The sequence below is a fragment of the Saccopteryx bilineata genome, chromosome 10 (genome assembly GCF_036850765.1).
Source record: "Saccopteryx bilineata isolate mSacBil1 chromosome 10, mSacBil1_pri_phased_curated, whole genome shotgun sequence".
NCBI lineage: Eukaryota > Metazoa > Chordata > Mammalia > Chiroptera > Emballonuridae > Saccopteryx > Saccopteryx bilineata.
In genome coordinates, this window is record NC_089499.1 from 7,280,380 (window position 1) to 7,300,507 (window position 20,128).

A 20,128-nucleotide genomic window follows, 5' to 3' on the forward strand; every position below is an offset into this window, starting at 1 on the left:
ATGGAGAGAGGGCACAGATGGAAGGAACTTTGTAAATTAGGGTTTCTAGTATTTGGGTGTGATGGAGGGGAAGAGAAGAAGCCCTGAAGATGACCCCGGTGTCAGTGTTTAGAGACACTCCAGAGGTGGCTCCTTGACCTGGTCGGGTGGTAGTGGTTGTTGTAATTGTGATTAAGAGCCTGAGCGCAGAGAGCCTGCTATCTCCTGTGTGCTCTACCATCTGGGATGGTGTGGGTATGTCCTCAGTCCTGCCCTCTTCACTGGGTAGAGCCAGTCACAGCTTGGACGATAGGACTTTAGCTGGGTTTTAGACCTCACCTCCGCTATCTATAAGCTGTGACCTTGTGGGATGCAATTGATCTATCTGCGTATTTCCTAATCTATGAAATAAGGAGCGTCAATTAGAAAAGACCAGAGTTGTTTGTAGGTATAGAATTCAGGTAGTTTGAAAAGGCCTTTTTAATCTGAAACCTTTAGTCTAAAGACTGGGTTATTCTTATTTATTTATTTATTTATTTTGAAGCTTTTATTTATTGATTTGAGAGAGGGGGAGGGAGGGAGGGAGGGAGGAGCAGGAAGCATCAGCTCATAGTAGTTGCTTCTCCTATGTGCCTTGACCAGGCAAGCCCGGGGTTTCAAATCAGTAACCTCACCATCCCAGGTCACTGCTTTATCCACTGCGCCACCACAGGCCAGGCCATTCTTGTTTGTATTCCATAGCACCTAGCACAACGCTTGACAAACAACAGTAGCTCAAAGAAAGTATATTTTTTCATGGAAGAAAAGTCTATCCATATGTAGACTCATGTTTCCATCAGAGATAACTTCAAATGGAAACTTTGAGCAAGGCTGTGCCTGCATAGTGTACAGGGGAAGTTCCTATTGTCACAGTATAAATTCAGTTACACAGCCTTAGCTGCATATCTGCATTGATAACTACATATTTAATTGTCAATGACCACGAGGATAGATACGGGACAAAAGAACTATAATCTTTTTCTTTATTTTAGAGTGAGAGGAAGGGAGAGAGACACACACATTCGGTGTCATCATTGGTTGATTCTTATTTGTGCCCTGACCAGGGATAAAACCCACAAGTTGGCATATCAGGACAAACTAATTTACTGAGCTAACTAGCCAGGGCCTCTGGGAAATTTTTAAATGACACAGGTAGAGCCTGACCGGGCGGTTGCACAGTGGATAGAGCGTCGGACTGGGATGCGGAAGACCCAGGTTCGAGACCCTGAGGTCGCCAGCTTGAGCACGGGCTCATCTGGTTTGAGCAAAAGCTTACAAGCTTGAGCCCAAGGGGTTACTCATCTGCTGAAGGCCCGCAGTCAAAGCATGTATGAGAAAGCAACCAATGAACAATTAAGGTGTTGTAATGCGCAACGAAAAACTAATGATTGATGCTTCTTATCTCTCTTCCTGTCTGTCTGTCCCTGTCTATCCCTCTCTCTGACTTTCTCTCTGTCTCTGTAAAAAAAAAAAAAAGACACAGGTACAGCCTGACCAGGTGGTGGCACAGTGGATAAAGCGTCGGACTGGGACACAGAGGTCCCAGGTTCTAGACCCCGAGGTCGCCAGCTTGAGTGAGGGCTCATCTGGCTTAAGCAAAAGCTCACCAGCTTGGACCCAAGGTCACTGGCTCGAGCAAGGGGTCACTTGGTCTGCTGTAGCCCCCCGGTCAAGGCACATATGAGAAACCAATCAATGAACAACTAAGGTGCCGCAATGAAGAATTGATGCTTCTCATCTCTCTCCCGTCCTGTCTGTCTGTCTCTATCTGTCCCTCTGTCTGACTCTGTTACAAAAAAACCAAACAAACAATAAATAAATAAATAGATAAAATGACCCAAGTAGAGAGGACTTTTGAACACAGTTTTGAAAGGCAATTGCTCCTCTGTGGACCCCTGCACCCTCCAAACTTACACTCTTTTTTTTTTAATTAAGGGGAGGCAGAGAGACAGACTCCTGCATGTGCCCTGACCAGGATCTTCCCAGCAAGCCCCCTACCAGGCGATGCTCTGCCCATCTGAGGCTTTTGCTCTGTTGCTTGACAGCCAATCTATTTTAGCACCTGAGATGAGGCTATGGAGTCATCCTCAGTGCCCAGGGCCAACTTGCTCCAACGGAGCCTGGCTGCAGGAGGAGGAGAGAAAGAGAAGGGAGAAGGGGAGGGGTAGAAAGGTCGCTTCTCCTGTGTACCCTGACTGGGAAACAAACATGAGACATCCACACGCCGGGCCAACACTCTACTACTGAACCAACTGGCCAGGACCCAAACTTACACTCTTAACTCTGTTTAAACCACCTTACTAGCTCTGTCTTAAATCTAACTACCTCACATCTTTTCTGGATTTAGGTAGGGTGTTAAAATTTGTTAAGCTGCTCAAGCAAGGCATGAGTAATAAAATGGAGGGGCAGAGGAAGCCAAAAGTAGGTTCCAGTTACTTGACTCTTAGGACCCTATGTAGACAGGAAGACTTTTTTTTCTTTTTTTTTAAAGACAAAAGTTTTTGAAGGCATGGATTGTCTTCCTCACCTCCATATAATATAAGCTTAGTACATGTTGTTTTTTTTTTAACAGAGAGAGGGATAGATAGGTACAGACAGAAACGGAGAGAGATGAAAAGCATCAATCATTAGTTTTTTCTTGCAAAACCTTAGTTGTTCATTGATTGCTTTCTCATATGTGCCTTGACCGTGGGCCTTCAGCAGACCGAGTGACCCCTTGCTGGAGCCAGCAACCTTGGGTCCAAGCTGGTGAGCTTTGCTCAAACCAGATGAGCCCGCACTCAAGCTGGCAACCTCGGGGTCTTGAACCTGGGTCCTCTACATCCCAGTCCAATGCTCTATCCACTGCACCACTGCCTGGTCAGGCAGTACATGTTCCTTGAGCACCAGGCAGTAGGTGCTGTATCCTGTAAAAGTTGGTGGCACTGGCCCTGGCTGGTTGGCTCAGCGGTAGAGCGTCGGCCTGGTGTGCAGGGGACCCGGGTTTGATTCCCGGCCAGGGCACATAGGAGAAGCGCCCATTTGCTTCTCCACCCCCCCCCTTTCTCTCTGTCTCTCTCTTCCCCTCCCGCAGCCAAGGCTCCATTGGAGCAAAGATGGCCTGGGCGCTGGGGATGGCTCCTTGGCCTCTGCCCCAGGCGCTAGAGTGGCTCTGGTCGCAGCAGAGCGACGACCCGGAGGGGCAGAGCATCGTCCCCTGGTGGGCATGCCGGGTGAATCCCGGTCGGGCGCATGCGGGAGTCTGACTGTCTCTCCCCGTTTCCAGCTTCAGAAAAATACCCAAAAAAAAGGTGGTGGCACTAGGTGAATGGGCAATGTCTGTTTCCTAATGTAGGCTGGATCTTAAACCATCCCAGGAAGTCCTAGGGTCGACTCTTTACTCATTCAAGTGAACAGGAGGGTTTTTTTTTTAGGGTTTTTTTTTTCTTCTTTTACAGAAACAGAGTCAGAGAGAGGGACAGATACGTACAGACAGGCAGGAACAAAGAGATGAGAAGCATCAATCATCAGTTTTTCATTGTGACACCTTAGTTCATTGATTGCTTTCTCATATGTGCCTTGACCGTGGGGCTACAGCAGGCCGAGCCAGCGACCTTGGGTTCAAGCTGGTGAGCTTTGCTCAAACCAGATGAGCCCACGCTCAAGCTGGAGACCTCGGGGTCTGGAACCTGGGTCCTCTGCATCCCAGTCTGACGCTCTCTCCACTGCGCCACCACCCAGTCAGGCTCAAGTGAGCAGGTTTTAATGAAAGGTGGCTCTCTCTTTTTTTCCCCCCCAAAGAGCAATCGATGCAGACGGTTTGACTCCAGTTCCCCGTGTGGCTCTGCCATGCGGTCAGTATTGAAAAGACCAGAACGATCTCAGGAGGAGTCCCCACGTGGATGCACGAAGCGGAGGAAGAGTACGGCCTGGGCCAGTCCTGACGGGGCAGCCAGTCCAGAGAAGCCCCCGGAGGTTAGTTTTGCAGGTTCTGTTTTCCTCAAGGAGAGTGGTGCTGTATTTTTCGGTTCTAAAATTTCAATTGGGTTGTCTTTTGCTGAGACTCCCTTTTTGTTTTGTTTTGTTTTCAAGACAGAGAAACAGGAAAGGAGAGAGCATCAACTTGTAGTTGTGGCACCTTAGTTGTTCATTGATTGCTTCTCATATGTGCCTTGAGGGCGGGGTTTGATGGAGGCCTCAAGCCTAGCCAGTGGCCCTGTGCTCAAGCTGGTGACCTCAGGGTTTTGAATCTGGGACCTCTATCTACTGCACCTCGACAGCCAGGCCAGGCTGCTTTTTGTTTATTTGTTTTAAGCATGTTTGTAATTGCCTCTTTTTTTTTTTTTTTTTTTTTTAAACAGAGACAGAGTGAGTCAGAGAGAGGGATAGACAGGGACAGACAGACAGGAACGGAGAGAGATGAGAAGCATCAATCATCAGTTTTTTGTTGCGCGTTGCAACACCTTAGTTGTTCATTGATTGCCTTCTCATATGTGCCTTGACCGCGGGCCTTCAGAAAACCGAGTAGCCCCTTGTTGAAGCCAGCGACCTTGGGCTCAAGCTGGTGGGCTTTTTTTTTTTTTTTTTTTTCCTCAAACCAGATGATCCCGTGCTCAAGCTGGCGACCTTGGGGTCTCGAACCTGGGCCTCTGAATCCCATCTCATTCTTTTCACTGAGCCACCGCCTGGTCAGGCTGTTATTGCCTCTTGAAGCATTTTTGTGGTGGTTGCTTGAAAATCCTTGTCATATTTGATTGTCTTTCTCCTATTCAAGTTGAGATTTTTCTGGTTCTTGGTCTGACAAGTGATTTTTTTTTTCTTTTTTTCTTTACAGGTATAGAGAGAGAGTCAGAGCCCTGGCCGGTTGGCTCAGCGGTAGAGCGTCGGCCTAGCGTGCAGAGGACCCGGGTTCGATTCCCGCCCAGGGCACACAGGAGAAGCGCCCATTTGCTTCTCCACCCCTCTGCTGTGCTTTCCCTCTCTGTCTCTCTCTTCCCCTCCCGCAGCCAAGGCTCCATTGGAGCAAAGATGGCCTGGGCGCTGGGGATGGCTCTGTGGCCTCTGCCCCAGGCGCTAGAGTGGCTCTGGTCACAACATGGCGATGCCCAGGATGGGCTGAGCATCGCCCCCTGGTGGGCAGAGCGTCGCCCCTGGTGGGCGTGCCGGGTGGATCCCGGTCGGGCGCATGCGGGAGTCTGTCTGACTGTCTCTCCCTGTTTCCAGCTTCAGAAAAATGAGGAGAAAAAAAAAAAAAAAGAGAGAGAGAGAGAGAGTCAGAGAGAGGGATAGATAGGGACAGACAGACAGGAATGGAGAGAAATGGCCAGCATCAATCATCAGTTTGTTTTTTGGGGGTTGGCTTTTTTTTTTGTATTTTTCTGAAGTTGGAAACGGGGAGGCAGACAGACTCCCACATGCACCCAACCGGGATCCACCCAGCATGCCCACCAGGGGGCGATGTTCTGCCCATCTTGAGGCGTTGCTCTGCCGCAATCAGAGCCATTCTAGCACCTGAGGCAGAGGCCATAGAGCCATCCTCAGCGCCCGGGCCAACTTTGCTCCAGTGGAGCCTTGGGTGTGGGAGCGGAAGAGAGAGACAGAGAGGAAGGAGAGTGGGAGGGGTGGAGGAGCAGATGGGCGCTTCTCCTGTATGCCCTTACTGGGAATCGAACCCAGGACTCCTGCACGCCAGGCTGATGCTCTATATACTGCGCCACCACCTGGTCAGGCTGACAAGTGATTTTTCTATTGTATTTGTGTACTTTGGATATTTTTAGACTTGAGTCTGTGTAAATCTTTGTTTCAGCGGTTCTCTGATACTGCGGGGGCGGTGGGGTGGAAGTGCAGGTTCCCCAACACAGTCTGCATGGGTGTGATACAGAGGTTGGTGGTGAGCCTCGTTATTGCTAAACAAGAAAGCTAATTTAAGCTCCCTGCGAGGGAGGACTCCACTGACACTATCCCAGTGGAGTCAAGATTGGGCCTCTTATTATAGCTGGGCAAGGGCAAAAATCTAAGCTCCTTCCTACTGACGAGGCAGGAAGTAGGGTCCTGATTTTTCTTTCGATGTAGGTTGGAATGGAATGTTTTATTTGTCTTAAAGTTTTGTCTTAATAGGTTGCCCCTTTCCTACTCCTCTGGGAGAACAGGCTTTTCTTGGGGCCTCTTGTTTCTTTAGGTTTGCTGCATTGCTATCTCTGCATGAATTTAATAGTAAACTCATTTTTTTTTATTTTCAGGTACAGAGAGAGAGTCAGGGAGAGGGATAGATAGGGACAGACAGACAGGAACAGAGAGAGATGAGAAGCATCAATCATCAGTTTTTTGTTGCAACACCTTAGTTGTTCATTGATTGCTTTCTCATATGTGCCTTGACCGTGGGCCTTCAGCAGACCGAGTAACCCCTGCTCGAGTCAGCAACCTTGGGTCCATGCTGGTGAGCTTTTTCTTTGCTCAAGCCAGATGAGCCCACGCTCAAGCTGGCAACCACCTCAGGGTCTCGAACCTGAGTCCTCGGCATCCCAGTCCAACACTCTATCCACTGCGCCACTGCCTGGTCAGGCTTTTTTAAATAAAATAATATTTATTTACTGATTTTTGCAAGAGAGGAAGGGGGGGAAGACAGGAATATAGATTTGTTCCTGTATGTGCCCTGACCGAGGATCAAACCAGCAACCTCTGGGCTTTAGAACAATGCTCTAACCCAGTGATCCCCAACCCCCATTCCACAGACTGGTGCCAGTCTGTGGGCCATTTGGTACCGGTCCACAGAGAAAGAATAAATAACTTACATTATTTCCGTTTTATTTATATTTAAGTCTGGACCATGTTTTATTTTTTTTAATTTATTTTATTTTTTTGAATTTTGAAAGGTTTTATTAAAGGAGGAGATTTATTAAATATGCCGCTGCATATGGCTGACACTGGGCATTTGCAGACCCAAATCGTGCACATGTTTTATTTTCTAAAATTACCAGATTCCTTGTGTTACACATCTGTCTAAGACTCACTCTTGACGCTTGTCTCGTAAGTTCGACAATTATATTTTAAAATACCACAGTTTTTACGCCGGTCGCATAATTTTATTTTGTGCATTTATCCATCCCACCCTAAAGGCTGGTCCGTGAAAATATTTTCTGACATTAAGCCAGTCTGTGACCCAAAAAAGGTTGGGGACCACTGCTCTAACCAACAGAGCCATCAGGCCATGGCTCCATGGAGGTTTTTCTTTTTCATTGCTGCATAGTATTTCATCACATGAACAGACTACTGGTTCTGTTCTCCTGATTGATGTTTGGGTGGTTGTTCACAGGTTTTGGGTACTATAAATAAAACTACTATAAACTTATTTTTTGTAAGCATACAATTTCATTTCTCATGAAAATACTGGTCCTAGGCTAGTCAAGTGTTTTATTGCCAGATAGTTTTCCAAAGTGGTTGTGCTCAAAACAATGTATGAGAGTTCCATTTCTTCATCTTTACTAATATTTGGTTTTGTCCTTTTTTTTTTTTTTAATTTTTCCTTGAGAGATACAGGAAGTGAGAGGGATGAGAAACATCAACTCATAATAGTGTCACTTTAGTTGCTCATTGGTTGCTTCTCATACATGCCCTGATGGGGGGTGGGGGGGGCCCCAGCTGAGCCAGTGAACCTTGCTCAAGATGGTGTCCTCGGGGTTTCAAGCCTGAGACCTCAGCACCCCATGTTAACACTGTCTACTGAGCCATCACTGGTCAGGCCAGAATTGGTTTTTGTTTGTTTGTTTGTTTGTTTGTTTTTAGTTGAATTTATTTTGGATAACATTGATTAGCAAAACCATACAGATTTCGAGTATAAAACCCTATAAAACATCTGCATACCACATCTTGTGCTCGTCGACCCCAGCAGAGTCTCTTCATCTCCTTCCCCCCTTTCCCATCACCACCTACCCTCTGTCTGACTCCCCTCTGGCTCTCACCTCACGGTTGTCTGTGTCTGTGCGTTATAGATATAAATACATTTTTTCTTAATCCCTTCATCTTTCATCAAGCCCCTCATCCTCCTCCCAATGAGGGGCTTAATTGTTAAATGTATTTCAACTTTTCTATTGTTTAAATTTATATTTAGTGCCTAAGAAATTCTTACCTCCCTATGATTAGCCCTTCTGACACGCTCTCAGTCTGATAGCTCCCACATCCCAGCCTGCGGTCCAGCACATCTTCAAAATGTCCTGGTTTCTTTTAGTGGAAAATAGTATTTAGAGACCACCCTATCCTAAGGGTGCTCACGGCACCCCTAGAGCTTCTCTGTGGAGAGAGCTAAGAATTTTTTTTTTTGGCTAAGCCTTACTTTTAATCCTGCTCTAAAGAGGGTGTGGGGTGGGCTTAGTTTCAGAGCAATTCAGTTAGATGCTAAATAGACCTATCAGCAACTCATTTTTCTTTCACTGTATATTCAATAAAATATGAAAAATCTTTATTTGTTAAATATAAACATTAACATTTTGATCTCCTTGTGACATATTCCAGGTGAATGTTTTCAAAAGTCCTATTTAGAACCCTGGCCTCATTTTCCACCTTTGATTTGTTACAGATTCCACATCAGTCTTTATCCCTGATATCTGCCCCCAAAGAGACCATTGAGAGTATTTTGGATAATGACCCAAGAGACCTTATAGGAGACTTTTCCAAGGTAATTGCAAGCAGGTGCAGACCTCTAGCAATGTTATGCGGGGCTGATGGGGATTGCCTAGAACCCCGCTCAGTCTTCTCTCTCTCAGAGGTGGCAGAAGGTCAGGATTGGAACTTCATTTCCCCATGGTCCAATGAAGTGTGGCCTTTGAAGAAAAAGGCTCCCGGGAAGTCCAGAGGTAGCCTGACTTGGATTTCCTCTGGAGAGGAGTTTGCCACTTTTGAAATGTGGTGAAATATAAGGGTGGGACAGGGAATGTGTCATTAGTGGCTTGTTTAGCCACATGTGACTTACAGGTTACCAGATCAATCTTTTGTTCATTAATTTAGCTAACATTTATTGAAGCACATATGTGTTAGGCAAAGATTCTAAAATGAGACCCAGTTCTTTCCCTCAAAACACCTGACGTGATCAGTAAGATGTGTTGAGCCCTGTGGACAGGGACCCATGTACCACACAGCAGACTGAAGTACATGTTAGCGCAGTGTCAGCAGGCTAGGAGAAGTGGAGAGGGCTTGTTCAGTGAGCAGACTGTGTCTGGGCTAATGGCTAATGAATGATATCAGTGCGGGGGGGGGGTGGTTTTTTTGCAAGAGAGAGAGTGAAAGGGAGAGAGATGGAAAGCATCATCGTGTAGTTGCAGTACTTTAGTTTTTCATTAATTGCTTCTCGTATGTGCCTTGCCGGGAGGGGGTGGTGCTCCAGCCAAACCTGGGACCTCAGCATCCCAGGCTGATGCTCTATCCACTGTGCCACCACCAGTCAGGCTCAGCCAGGGGGGTTAAAGGAACAGGGCTCCTTTAACCACTTAGGTTAAAGATAGATAATTCCAGAACAAAGGCAGGAGCAAGCAAAGACCTGGTGTGTTGCCTGTGGACTGTTTACTTGCAGTGTTGGTTCTGTTTGCCGTAATGATCCTGCATGTGGCCACAGGGATAGGCCACATCCTTGACTCAGGCACTTGCCCTAATGAGGAATTGCTTATTATTTTTCTATCTCCAATTCCTAGCGCCATTTTGGGCATAGTAGGTGTTCAGTAAATGAGTGAAGTATACTTAACATCGGGAAATGGGGATGATGTGCTTTATTAGTTAAATCTCTCTCTCTCTCTCTATTTTTAAGGGTTATCTCTTTCATACAGTTGCTGGGAAGCACCAGGACTTAAAATACATCTCCCCAGAAATTGTAAGTCATCCTTTTGAAACTTGCTTCACATGGAGTATTTGAACCTACTTGTTTGTGGCAGCCAAAGCTGATTCTCCTTGGTTTTATATCCACAGATGGCATCTGTTTTGAATGGCAACTTTGCCAACCTCATTAAAGAGTTTGTTATCATCGATTGCCGATACCCATATGAATACGAGGGAGGCCACATTAAGGTATGGAGTCCTGAGGACTGCTGGGGAGCCCCGCTCTCATGGGAGGCAGGAGGGAAGCCTCGGCCGCCCCTGTGTCTTCCTGGCTACTTAGTAGCTCACATGCTGGTGATGAGAATTAAGAGACCGCTGTGGGAAGGGCATTCGACTCCTGGGGTACTGAAAGCTGAGAGAATGTTCCCAGGTCTACACTGCTCTCGGTCACCCTGTAGAGCAGATGCTCCCCGTCTGGGCCTGCACACCATCACCAGGAAGAGCGTTTCTAGGTGGTGCCCGCTGATTTCTGTACCAGGCCAAAGGACCCAGGGCTCTCTGGCAACATTGTTGAGTTGCCCAGTGGAAAGGGAGGTTGGACATACTTTCCCAGGAAAGTATGTGCATTTTAATCTTTTAACCAATAAAATAAGTGTTCAAATATGGTAAGGAGGTACTTGAAATACACTGTTAGTGTTTGCCACTTTCTTTTTTTTACCAGCCATCATTTATTGGGTAATTACACCATGGAAGGATTCCAAGGTGCTGAGCAATGGTCAGGGGAATGTGCAGTCCACACTGGGCCCTCTTCAGCGGTACTTGCGTCGCCGCTCATGTTTGAGTTCTTTATAAGAACGGCAGTAGTTGAAAAGCACATAAGCTGCCAGCACAGTAGAAATCCCAGCCACGCTCCCTTTTCTCACATCGACATGCTTGTTGTAGTATTGGTAATAACCTCTCTGAAACGCTCCAGCGGTGCCTGTAGGGGTGAAATCCCGCATCGGTATCCAGCTGGCAGCTCCCCTAGTTTGACATCCATGAGTCTCTTCTTCAATGGGACAGCTGACGCCAACTTGGAGTCCCTGGTATCTGCTCTGCGGGGTCCGCACGAGTGTTTGCCACTTTCTTAATGGCTTTTGAAAGTCCCCAAATTTACCAGTAGCACTCAAAGTATGCATAGTCACGATAGAATCTGAGGTGCCCATTTAAAGAGCCTTCTAGTGGAATCATCACTGCAAGTGTGAGCCATGGGCGCTGAGAGTCTCTGGGCCTTCACAGGGTGCGGTGAACTTGCACATGGAGGAGGAGGTTGAAGACTTCTTACTCAAGAAGCCCATCGTGCCAACTGATGGCAAGCGTATCATCGTGGTGTTCCACTGCGAGTTTTCTTCTGAGCGAGGCCCTCGCATGTGAGTGCTGCACAGGGCTGGTGTTCTGGGACATGGTGGTGTGGGGCTCGTCCTTGGAGTATCCGACTGCAGAACGCAGGTCACTCCCATGCCTTAGCCTGGACCATGGTATGTGAATACAGGGTTTTGTGAAGGTATAAATTCGCATGTAGCAGATGTTTTCTGAAATTCTTCTCTACTTGTCAGTTTCTTAATGTCAGGAACAGCTATGCAATATGTCAAAGTGTGTCTGAAAAATACACTAAAGCCTGACCAGGCAGTGGTGCAGTGGATAGAGCGTCGGACTGAGATGTGGAGGACCCAGGTTCGAGACCCCAAGGTTGCCAGCTAGAGCGCAGGCTCATCTGGCTTGAGCAAAAGCTCACCAGCTTGGACCCAAGGTCGCTGGCTTTAGCAAGGGGTTACTCGGTCTGCTATAGCCCCCCCCCCCCGGTCAAGGCACATATGAGAAAGCAATCAATGAACACTAAGGTGTCACAACAAAAAATTGATGATTGATGCTTCTCATCTCTCTCTGTTCCTGTCTGTCTGTCCCTATCTATCCCTCTCTCTGACTCTCTCTCTGTCCCTGTTAAAAAAAAAAAAATAGATTAAAGGTGGGAGCTCCCAGTCAGGTTGAAGAAACAGCAAGGGGGACATACTGGCCACGGTGGAGAATGAGGGGGTCAGGGCAGGGATGGGAGTGATGAGGTGTAGACCCCTGTAAGGACTTTGGCTTTTGTACCAAGAGTTGGGCAGTAAGGAGTCAACAGGCAAGTGAGGACATCAGGGAAGAATATTTAGTATTCAAATAAGATGCAAAACGGTTCCCTGAGTCAGGAGCAGCTTGGCCTGTGGAGAAGCCACAAGAAAAAGGCCCCTTAGATAGGAGGTGAGGGAGAGACACCAGTAGCGGAGGAGGAGGAGGCAGAGAACATAGCAAGGATGGGAGGCTGGCTCAAGACTGTCACCACCGATGAGGTACAGGTGCTGGCAGGGGGGTGCCAGGCATGGGTCAGATGCCAGGGCTGTCTAATTTGGAGAAAGGAGATTTAGGGAGACCATCTATCTTCCCATGCAAGGCAGTGGCACAGGTTGTGGCACTGTTTTAAAGATCACATGTGACCAGGAACTCAAATCTCAACAGACTTGTTTCCAGGAATGAATGTAAAGTTGAGGAGATGTGTGAGGAGTACTTCGACCCTAAGCACTGTTTTCACTGCAAAGCTGACTTCCTGTTTCTCTGCCCTGTGAGCTAACCTTGCTTTGCCTTCCTTCTTAAAGGTGCCGCTACGTGAGAGAGAGAGATCGGCTCGGGAACGAGTACCCCAAACTCCACTACCCTGAGCTGTATGTCCTGAAGGGCGGGTACAAGGAGTTTTTCCTGAAATGCCAGGTGAGCATGCTCCACCCCTTTGTCCCAGTCGGACAGGTGGATCCTTCTGATGGTCTGGGCTGTTTTTTGCTCAGCGATGGGATATGCCTAGCACAAGAGGGGTCTTTGGGACCCACTGATCAGGTCTGCATTGCTGCTCAGCCTCCCAGCCCCCGAGAGGGAGGGAGCAGGACTGGGAGTGAGACTGGTGCACCCTGACCTCCTCCGCTCTTGTCCCCCAGTCCCACTGTGAGCCCCCCAGTTACCGGCCCATGCACCATGAGGACTTCAAAGAAGACCTGAAGAAGTTCCGCACCAAGAGCCGGACGTGGGCCGGGGAGAAGAGCAAGCGGGAGATGTACAGCCGCCTGAAGAAGCTCTGAGGCCGGGCCGCAGGCGGCCTGGCTCCTCCGCTCCCCTCCCCGCTTTGCAAAGGGGCCAGCCCAGCCGGTGACACATGGAGAGGGGCCTGGGGCTTCTTGCCTTACCCTTCCCTGCCACACTCCCAAGGCCGGAGCCCAGGGCCCTGCTGGCTGTGCTGCGTCAGGACGGTCTCCCAAGGCTGCCCCGTCCCAAACTCAGCACCAAGTCCAGACCTGTTCTGCTTCTTCATCCCCACAGCAGGAGGACCACCGGGGGCACTACTGGGCACTGTCCCCTGGGGGCGGGGGGAGTGGAGAGAAGTAAGAACGGAAATGCTGCTGGCCAAACACCAAAGACGGCCTGGGAAGAAATGGTCTTTGTGGGATTGCCCATATTTTTAATTTATTCAACCCCATCAATCACTTTATTTTCTTTAACTCCTGGAGACTTATTTAAGTACGTCTTTAAGTTACAATACTGCCATTTTATCATCCCAAGGACTACCTCTGCTTTTAATTAAGGATAAAAAGGGAGGAAGAAGAGGCAAACACGTGAGTGTGGGACAGAACTAGCTCTGTCGCCCCTAGGAGGCGCTGCGGTACTGGGGCTGCTGCTATTTACAGCCAAAGACTGAGATGCTGGTGGGAGCAGGCGCCGGACTCAGCCTTGGCTACAGGGCATAAGCTAAACCTCCCGGACTTACCTCGAAGGCCATTGAGATCTACGTGGGGGGTGGCCTGCCCCAGTTCCCTGTGATGTTGGCTGGTATAGGAGTCAATCAGGAAAGCACTTCAGACAGCTTCCACTGGGCTGCCCCCAGGTCAGTGTTGCAACGTGATAGTGTAGGTAACCCAAAACGGGCAGCGAATGGGTGGGCTCAGGGATGGCGTCTATTACTCTGATACTCTGATAGCTTTTAATTTTCTAAAAATAGTCCATTTATGAGTCAAGGAGTATCACATTAGTGTTGGCTGGCCCTGGGCCTTAAGTGATGACTGTATGGAATGTTTCTCAGGAGGCAGCGTCTAACTCTCTGAGTTTATCATGTTTTAATATGAGGGTCTAGGAGTGGTGGATCCTCACCAGTTGCCTTCTCTTCTAACCCCATGGAGGTAGGGGGGTCTCAAAGGAACTCCTCTCATCCAAGGAGCTGGGGCTGATTTGACTAGTTCTAGACAGGCCTGTTTGGTTGCTGTTCATCCCTCCTCTCGGGCCCAGCCTCCTCACCATCTCTGCTCCCTTGAGAATGTAGCCACGTTTGACTCACACACACGGTCAGCCGCCCTCTTGCCTCAGCACCCTGTTCTGGGGGTGGGGATGGGGATGGAACCGTGATAACTGGAGATGGCTGGATGCTGTGTTCATGGAGTTGAGTTGCATTTGACTGTAAAACAATCTTGTTAGAAAAAGTATGTGGGGAGTTGGAGGTAGAGAGAAAAGACCTCTTTTCTCATACATTGAGACATCTCAATTGGTTTCTAATCTTGTTTGGAGGGATTCTGTTGGTTGAGTGCCTGAAAAGGGAGGTGGGGTGGCCTTCAGATTGTACCAGCTTGGCTAGCGTTGCTAACTGACCTGGAGGCTCTGAAAATAAAACCAATCTTGAACCCATGTTCTCTTCCTAAATTATTTTATTTTTATTTATTTATTTTTTTACAGAGACAGAGTTAGTCACAGAGAGGGATAGACAAGAACGGAGAGAGATAAGAAGTATCAATCATTAGTTTTTCATTGCGACACCTTAGTTGTTCATTGATTGTTTTCTCATATGTGCCTTGACCATGGGGCTACAGTAGACCGAGTGACCCCTTGCTCAAGCCAGCGACCTTGGGTCCAAGCTGGTGAGCTTTTGCTCAAACCAGATGAGCCCGCGCTCAGGCTGACGACCTCAGTCTCGAACCTGGGTCTTCCGCATCCCAGTCTGATGCTCTATCCACTGCGCCACCGCCTGGTCAGGTTCTCTTCCTAATTCTTGATTCAAAGGGAATTCCTTCCCTCGAAGGTTCTGGGACTACACTTGACTGAAACCAGTGGCTGGGGCAGTCACATTTCCTCAAGGGGCCCAAGGGCTCTCATGGGACCCAGAATGACCTCCAGTTAAACTGAATCCAAAAACAAATCTATTTTGGTTGATTTGCTTGATGAAATATGGACAGCGAAAGTTTGCCTGAACCACTGACATTCCCTTAAAACTTAATTTATATGGATTAAGCAACAGGCCAAAGGAGGAACCCTAAAGGATACAGGAATTGTGGCTTCTGAGAGTCAGAGGATACACGGGGTTCCCAGGTTAAGACAGCCCCCACATATGACGTTTACAATGCTCACACCCATAAAAACAAAAAAATTGAGATGGGCCCTGACCAGTTGGCTTAGTGGTAGAGCATCAGCCTGGCTGTGGAAGTCCCAGGTTTGAGTCCCAGCCAGGGCACACAGGAGAAGCGACCATCTGCTTCTCTACCCCTCTCCCCTTCCCTATTTTTTCCTCTCCCACAGCCATGGCTCAATGGCTGGAGCAAAGTTGGCCCTGGGTGCTAAGGATGGCTTCAGGCACTAAAATAGCTCAGTTGCCAAGCAGTGAGGCTATGGCCCAGGTGGGCAGAGTATCCCCTGGCAGGGGCTTGCTGGGTAGACCCCAGTAGGGGTGTATGCAGGAGTCTGTCTCTGCCTCCCCCTCCTCTCGCTTAATTAAAAAAAAAAAAAAAGTTGAGTCGTGAGTGTTTTGGCTTACACCTTTAGCCTCGTACTTACGGACTATGTGGGCAAACTAGTTTGGTTGCACAAGGCGGGAGAATACACAATAACTGTACGAGGAGGGAGTTGATGTCCCCCAGTACGCTTACCTACTCCATTTTCAACTGTTAAAAGTTCAAGCATTCTGTTTGTGTTGCTTTGTTTGGCAACATTGTGGCCCTTATGGCTCCTAAGTGGAAGTTAGCTACTGGCATCACATGGCGAGGAGCTGTCTGCTGAGGACCTCATTCAGCTGGAGAAGCAGCTGTTTGAAGAGGAGGAGCTAGAAACCCCAGAACCCAAGAGATTTACTACTAAGTAAGGGTTTGGCAGAAGGTTTTTCTATGGTAGAAGATGGGCTGGCAGAATTTCAGGCTGAGGACCCCAGCGGTGACAGATTCAGTAAGGTCTACAGAGCTGTTCTGGATGCCTTGCAATGCTATAGGCAGATTTTGGAAAAGAAGTCATCAACCTTCCAGACTAGCCTGGAACAATTCAAGTAGGTAGAGAGGCCTGCCGTAGATCCTGTATCCTTTGCATCAGCGGCTTCTCGAGATGAAACACCCATAGTACAGGTCGAATCATCTCCAGCGTCTCCTGCATGCTCCTTAGGCAATCCGATTCACCTGACCCAGTATCTCCAGCACCTTCTGCAGGTTCTCCTGCCTCTCCAGCTTCCTCCTCCCAGTAGGTCTCTCCCACCTTGCAATGCCCCTGCCAGTGTGCCAGCCAGCCACAGGAATAAAGGTACGGAATTGTTTTACACTCATTTTTTCTGTTACTACAGTACAGTATATTTATGTCCTTTTTCAGTGGCTTAGATTATGGTTTTACAGCTGTGTTAGGATAGGTAAGTGACTTAGGCTAGGGTATGTTCCGACTTACACCAAAATACGGCTTATGTCACTGTCATAGGAGTGCAACTGTGTTGTAACCCGAGGATCCCCTGTACTACAGAAGGAAAAAACGTCTTGGTTAAGTCGTGGGCCCACACACAGCCAGGGGAACTTGGAAGTATGACGCTGGGCATGATCGCCAAAATGGATAAACAGAGCAAAAGTCTTACAAAGTACTGACTTCTGGGATAGGAAAGAACTTGTGTTCCTTTCTATATATATAATTTCTTTTTTCTTTAAGTGAAAAAAGAGAAGGGGGTAGGGAGCAGGAAGCATCAACTTTCATATGTGCCTTGACTGGACAAGCCCATGGTTTCAAATTGGCAACCTCAGCATTCCATGTTGACACTTTATCCATTGCACCACCACAGGTCAGGCCTTTTCTATATATTTTAAATCTTATGTAAATGTAGCAAATGCTAAAATCTAAAAGATTTCACCCATGGCCCCACCTCAAGGCAAGGTTCATTTAGGCATGGTGTTCTCTTCTGATTGGCAAGTAGAATACAGGCATTATTCCAGCCTTTTAAAATAAATTATGAGGTAACGTGTAAGGAAAGGAAGTCCTCTATAATACTACCAGTCGCCAGTGAACATCACTGTGAACCTGTCTCTGTTGCGAAGGCTTGGGGGAGAGAACAAGTCCACAGAGCACCCAGGGACTCTGGCTGTCCCTCCCCTGCACCCGTACCCTCTCCCAGATTGGTTTTTAACCCTTCCAAAGAGACATAAGCATGCCCACCCTATTCTCCAGTCAGTTCCTCTCACTTTTTTTTACTTTGAGAAAGAGACAGATGGACAGAGAGGAGGGGAAAGAGATGAGAATTATCAACTCATAGTTGCATCACTTTAGTTGTTCACTGATTGCCTCTCATAACGTGTATTGACCCAGGGAGCTCCAGCCAAACCAGGATCACAATGATGATTCCGTGCTCAAGTGGAGACCTCGGGGCTTTGAACCTAGGTCCTCCGCATCCCAGTCCAATGCTCTATCCACTGCGTCACTGCCTGGTCAGGTTTGTCACTATTTTTGAAAGTGCATAGAGACTGTATAGAAATTACTTTCAGCCTGACCAGGCAGTGGCGCAGTAGATAGAGCGTAGGACTGGGATGCGGAAGACCCAGGTTCGAGACCCCGAGGTCGCCAGATTGAGCGCGGACTCATCTGGTTTGAGCAAAGGTCACCAGCTTGGACGCAAGGTCGCTGGCTCGAGCAAGGGGTTACTCGGTCTGCTGTAGCCCCCCCAGTCAAGGCACATATGAGACAGCAATCAATGAACAACTAAAGTGCTACAACGAAAAATTAATACTTCTCATCTCTCTCCCTTGTCTGTCCCTATCTGTCCCTCTCTCTGACTCTGTCTCTGTAAAAAAAAAAAAAAAAATATATATATATATATATATATATATATATATTACTTTCAAATTCACATAAAAACCCATCCCATGTTAGTGTAACTTCCCAAAGACATGACTCCATATTCCTAATGAGAAAATTAAAATGTTTTGAGGCCCTGCTCAGATAGCTTGATGGGTTAGAGCAGGGGTCCCCAAACTACGGCCCGTGGGCCACATGCGGCCCCCTGAGGCCATTTATCTGGCCCTCGCAGCACTTCCGGAGGGGCACCTCTTTCATTGGTGGTCAGTGAGAGGAGCATAGTTCCCATTGAAACACTGGTCAGTTTGTTGATTTAAATTTACTTGTTCTTTATTTTAAATATTGTATTTGTTCCCGTTTTGTTTTTTACTTTAAAATAAGATATGTGCAGTGTGCATAGGGATTTGTTCATAGCTCTTTTTTAGTCCGTCCCTCCGATGATCTGAGGGACAGTGAACTGGCCCCTTGTGTAAAAAGTTTGGGGACCCCTGGGTTAGAGTATTATCCCAAGCACAGAAGTTGCCAGTTCTAGCCCCAGTCAGAGTAGATACAGGAACTGTCTCCCTTCCTCTCTAGCTAAACACACACACACACGTCAATAAAATAAATGTTAAGAATATTGGTTTTGCCTGACCTGTGGTGGCTCAGTGGATAAAGCATCAACCTGGAAATGCTGAGGTCGCTGGTTCGAAACCCTGGGCTTGCCTGGTCAAGGCACATATGGGAGTTGATGCTTCTAGCTCCTCCCCCTTCTCTCTCTTCTCTCTCTCTCTCTCTCTCTCTCTCTCTCTCTCCTCTCTAAAATGAATAAATAAAATTAAAAAAAAAAAAGAATATTGGTTTTTAGAGAGAGGAAGGAAGAAAGACAAGAACATCCATCCGTTTCTGTATGTGCCCTGACCGGAGATCGAACCGCAACCTCTGCTCTGGAGTGATGCTCTAACCCAGTGGTTGGCAAACTCATTAGGCAACAGAGCCAAATATCAACAGTACAACGATTGAAATTTCTTTTGAGAGCCAAATGTTTAAAATTTAAACTATATAGGTAGGCACATTTCTTATCGAGGTAGCGCCCTCACGTGGTATTTTGTGGAAAAGCCACACTCAAGGGGCCAAAGAGCCGCATGTGGTTCATGAGCTGCGGTTTGCCGACCAGGGCTCTAACCAACTGAGCTATCCTTCCAGGGCAAAAAATCAATAAATTTTTTTTAAATCTTTTTTTAATGTTTATTGCATTGATTTGAGAGAGAGACAGGAACAACAATCCATTCCTGCGTGTTCAAATCCCCAACTGGGGATTGAACTAGCAATCTCTATGCTTTGGGACGATGCTTTAACCAACTGAGCTATCCAGCCAGGGCAAAAAAAAATCAATAAATTTTTTAAGATTATTTTTAAATGTTTTTTAAATTTTTTATTTTATTCATTTTTAGAGAGGAGAGAGAGAGGGAGAGAGAAGGGGGGAAGAGCTGGAAGCATCAACTCCCATATGTGCCTTGACCAGGCAAGCCCAGGGTTTCGAACCGGCGACCTCAGCATTTCCAGATCAACGCTTTATCCACTGCACCACCACAGGTCAGGCTTTAAGATTATTTTTAAAGTTTTGATTAATTTAACCATATAAATGATTTTATGATAGAAATAGCCAAATTATCTACTTGTAATTAATATATGTACATATTTAAAAGCACATGAAATCTTTTTTTTTTTTTTTTTTTTACAGAGGCAGAGATAGACAGGGACAGACAGACAGGAACAGAGAGAGACGAGAAGCATCAATCATCAGTTTCTCGCTGCGCGTTGCGACTTCTTAGTTGTTCATTGATTGCTTTCTCACATGTGCCTTGACCGTGGGCCTTCAGCAGACCGAGTAACCCCTTGCTGGAGCCAGCGACCTTGGGTCCAAGCTGGCGAGCTCTTTGCTCAAGCCAGATGAGCCCGCGCGCGACCTCGGAATCTCGAACCTGGGTACTTCCGCATCCCAGTCCGACGCTCTATCCACTGCGCCACCGCCTGGTCAGGCAGCACATGAAATCTTAATTTGAATATGCTGCTTTTCTCAATACTGCAAAATAAAAATTTTAATTCTTCAACATCTATTTCTGCACCATGTACTGTACAGTTTCCATAAACTCACCTTTTATTCAAATAAGACAGTTCATGTATGAAGAGCTATGCCAAAACTAAGTGTTAATTC

General features: G+C 47.3%; 1 protein-coding gene and 1 pseudogene across 3 annotated transcripts in view; one reads left to right on the forward strand and one right to left on the reverse strand.

Moving 5' to 3' along the window:
- CDC25A (cell division cycle 25A) overlaps positions 1–14,523 on the forward strand; it is a 35,422-nt gene extending 20,899 nt beyond the window's left edge. For 2 of the 3 annotated variants that reach the window (XM_066244677.1, XM_066244678.1), the window contains 7 exons: positions 3,799–3,972; positions 8,570–8,668; positions 9,791–9,853; positions 9,949–10,047; positions 11,077–11,207; positions 12,471–12,582; positions 12,804–14,523. In XM_066244677.1, coding sequence (XP_066100774.1) covers positions 3,799–3,972; positions 8,570–8,668; positions 9,791–9,853; positions 9,949–10,047; positions 11,077–11,207; positions 12,471–12,582; positions 12,804–12,944 — 819 coding nt within the window. In that variant the 3' untranslated portion in view covers positions 12,945–14,523. The remainder of the gene's footprint in view (positions 1–3,798; positions 3,973–8,569; positions 8,669–9,790; positions 9,854–9,948; positions 10,048–11,076; positions 11,208–12,470; positions 12,583–12,803) is intronic. The other variant, XM_066244679.1, reaches the window with a different exon arrangement.
- On the reverse strand, positions 10,541–11,047 carry LOC136314528 (ATP synthase subunit f, mitochondrial pseudogene; annotated as a pseudogene).
- Positions 14,524–20,128: the final 5,605 nt, after the last annotated feature.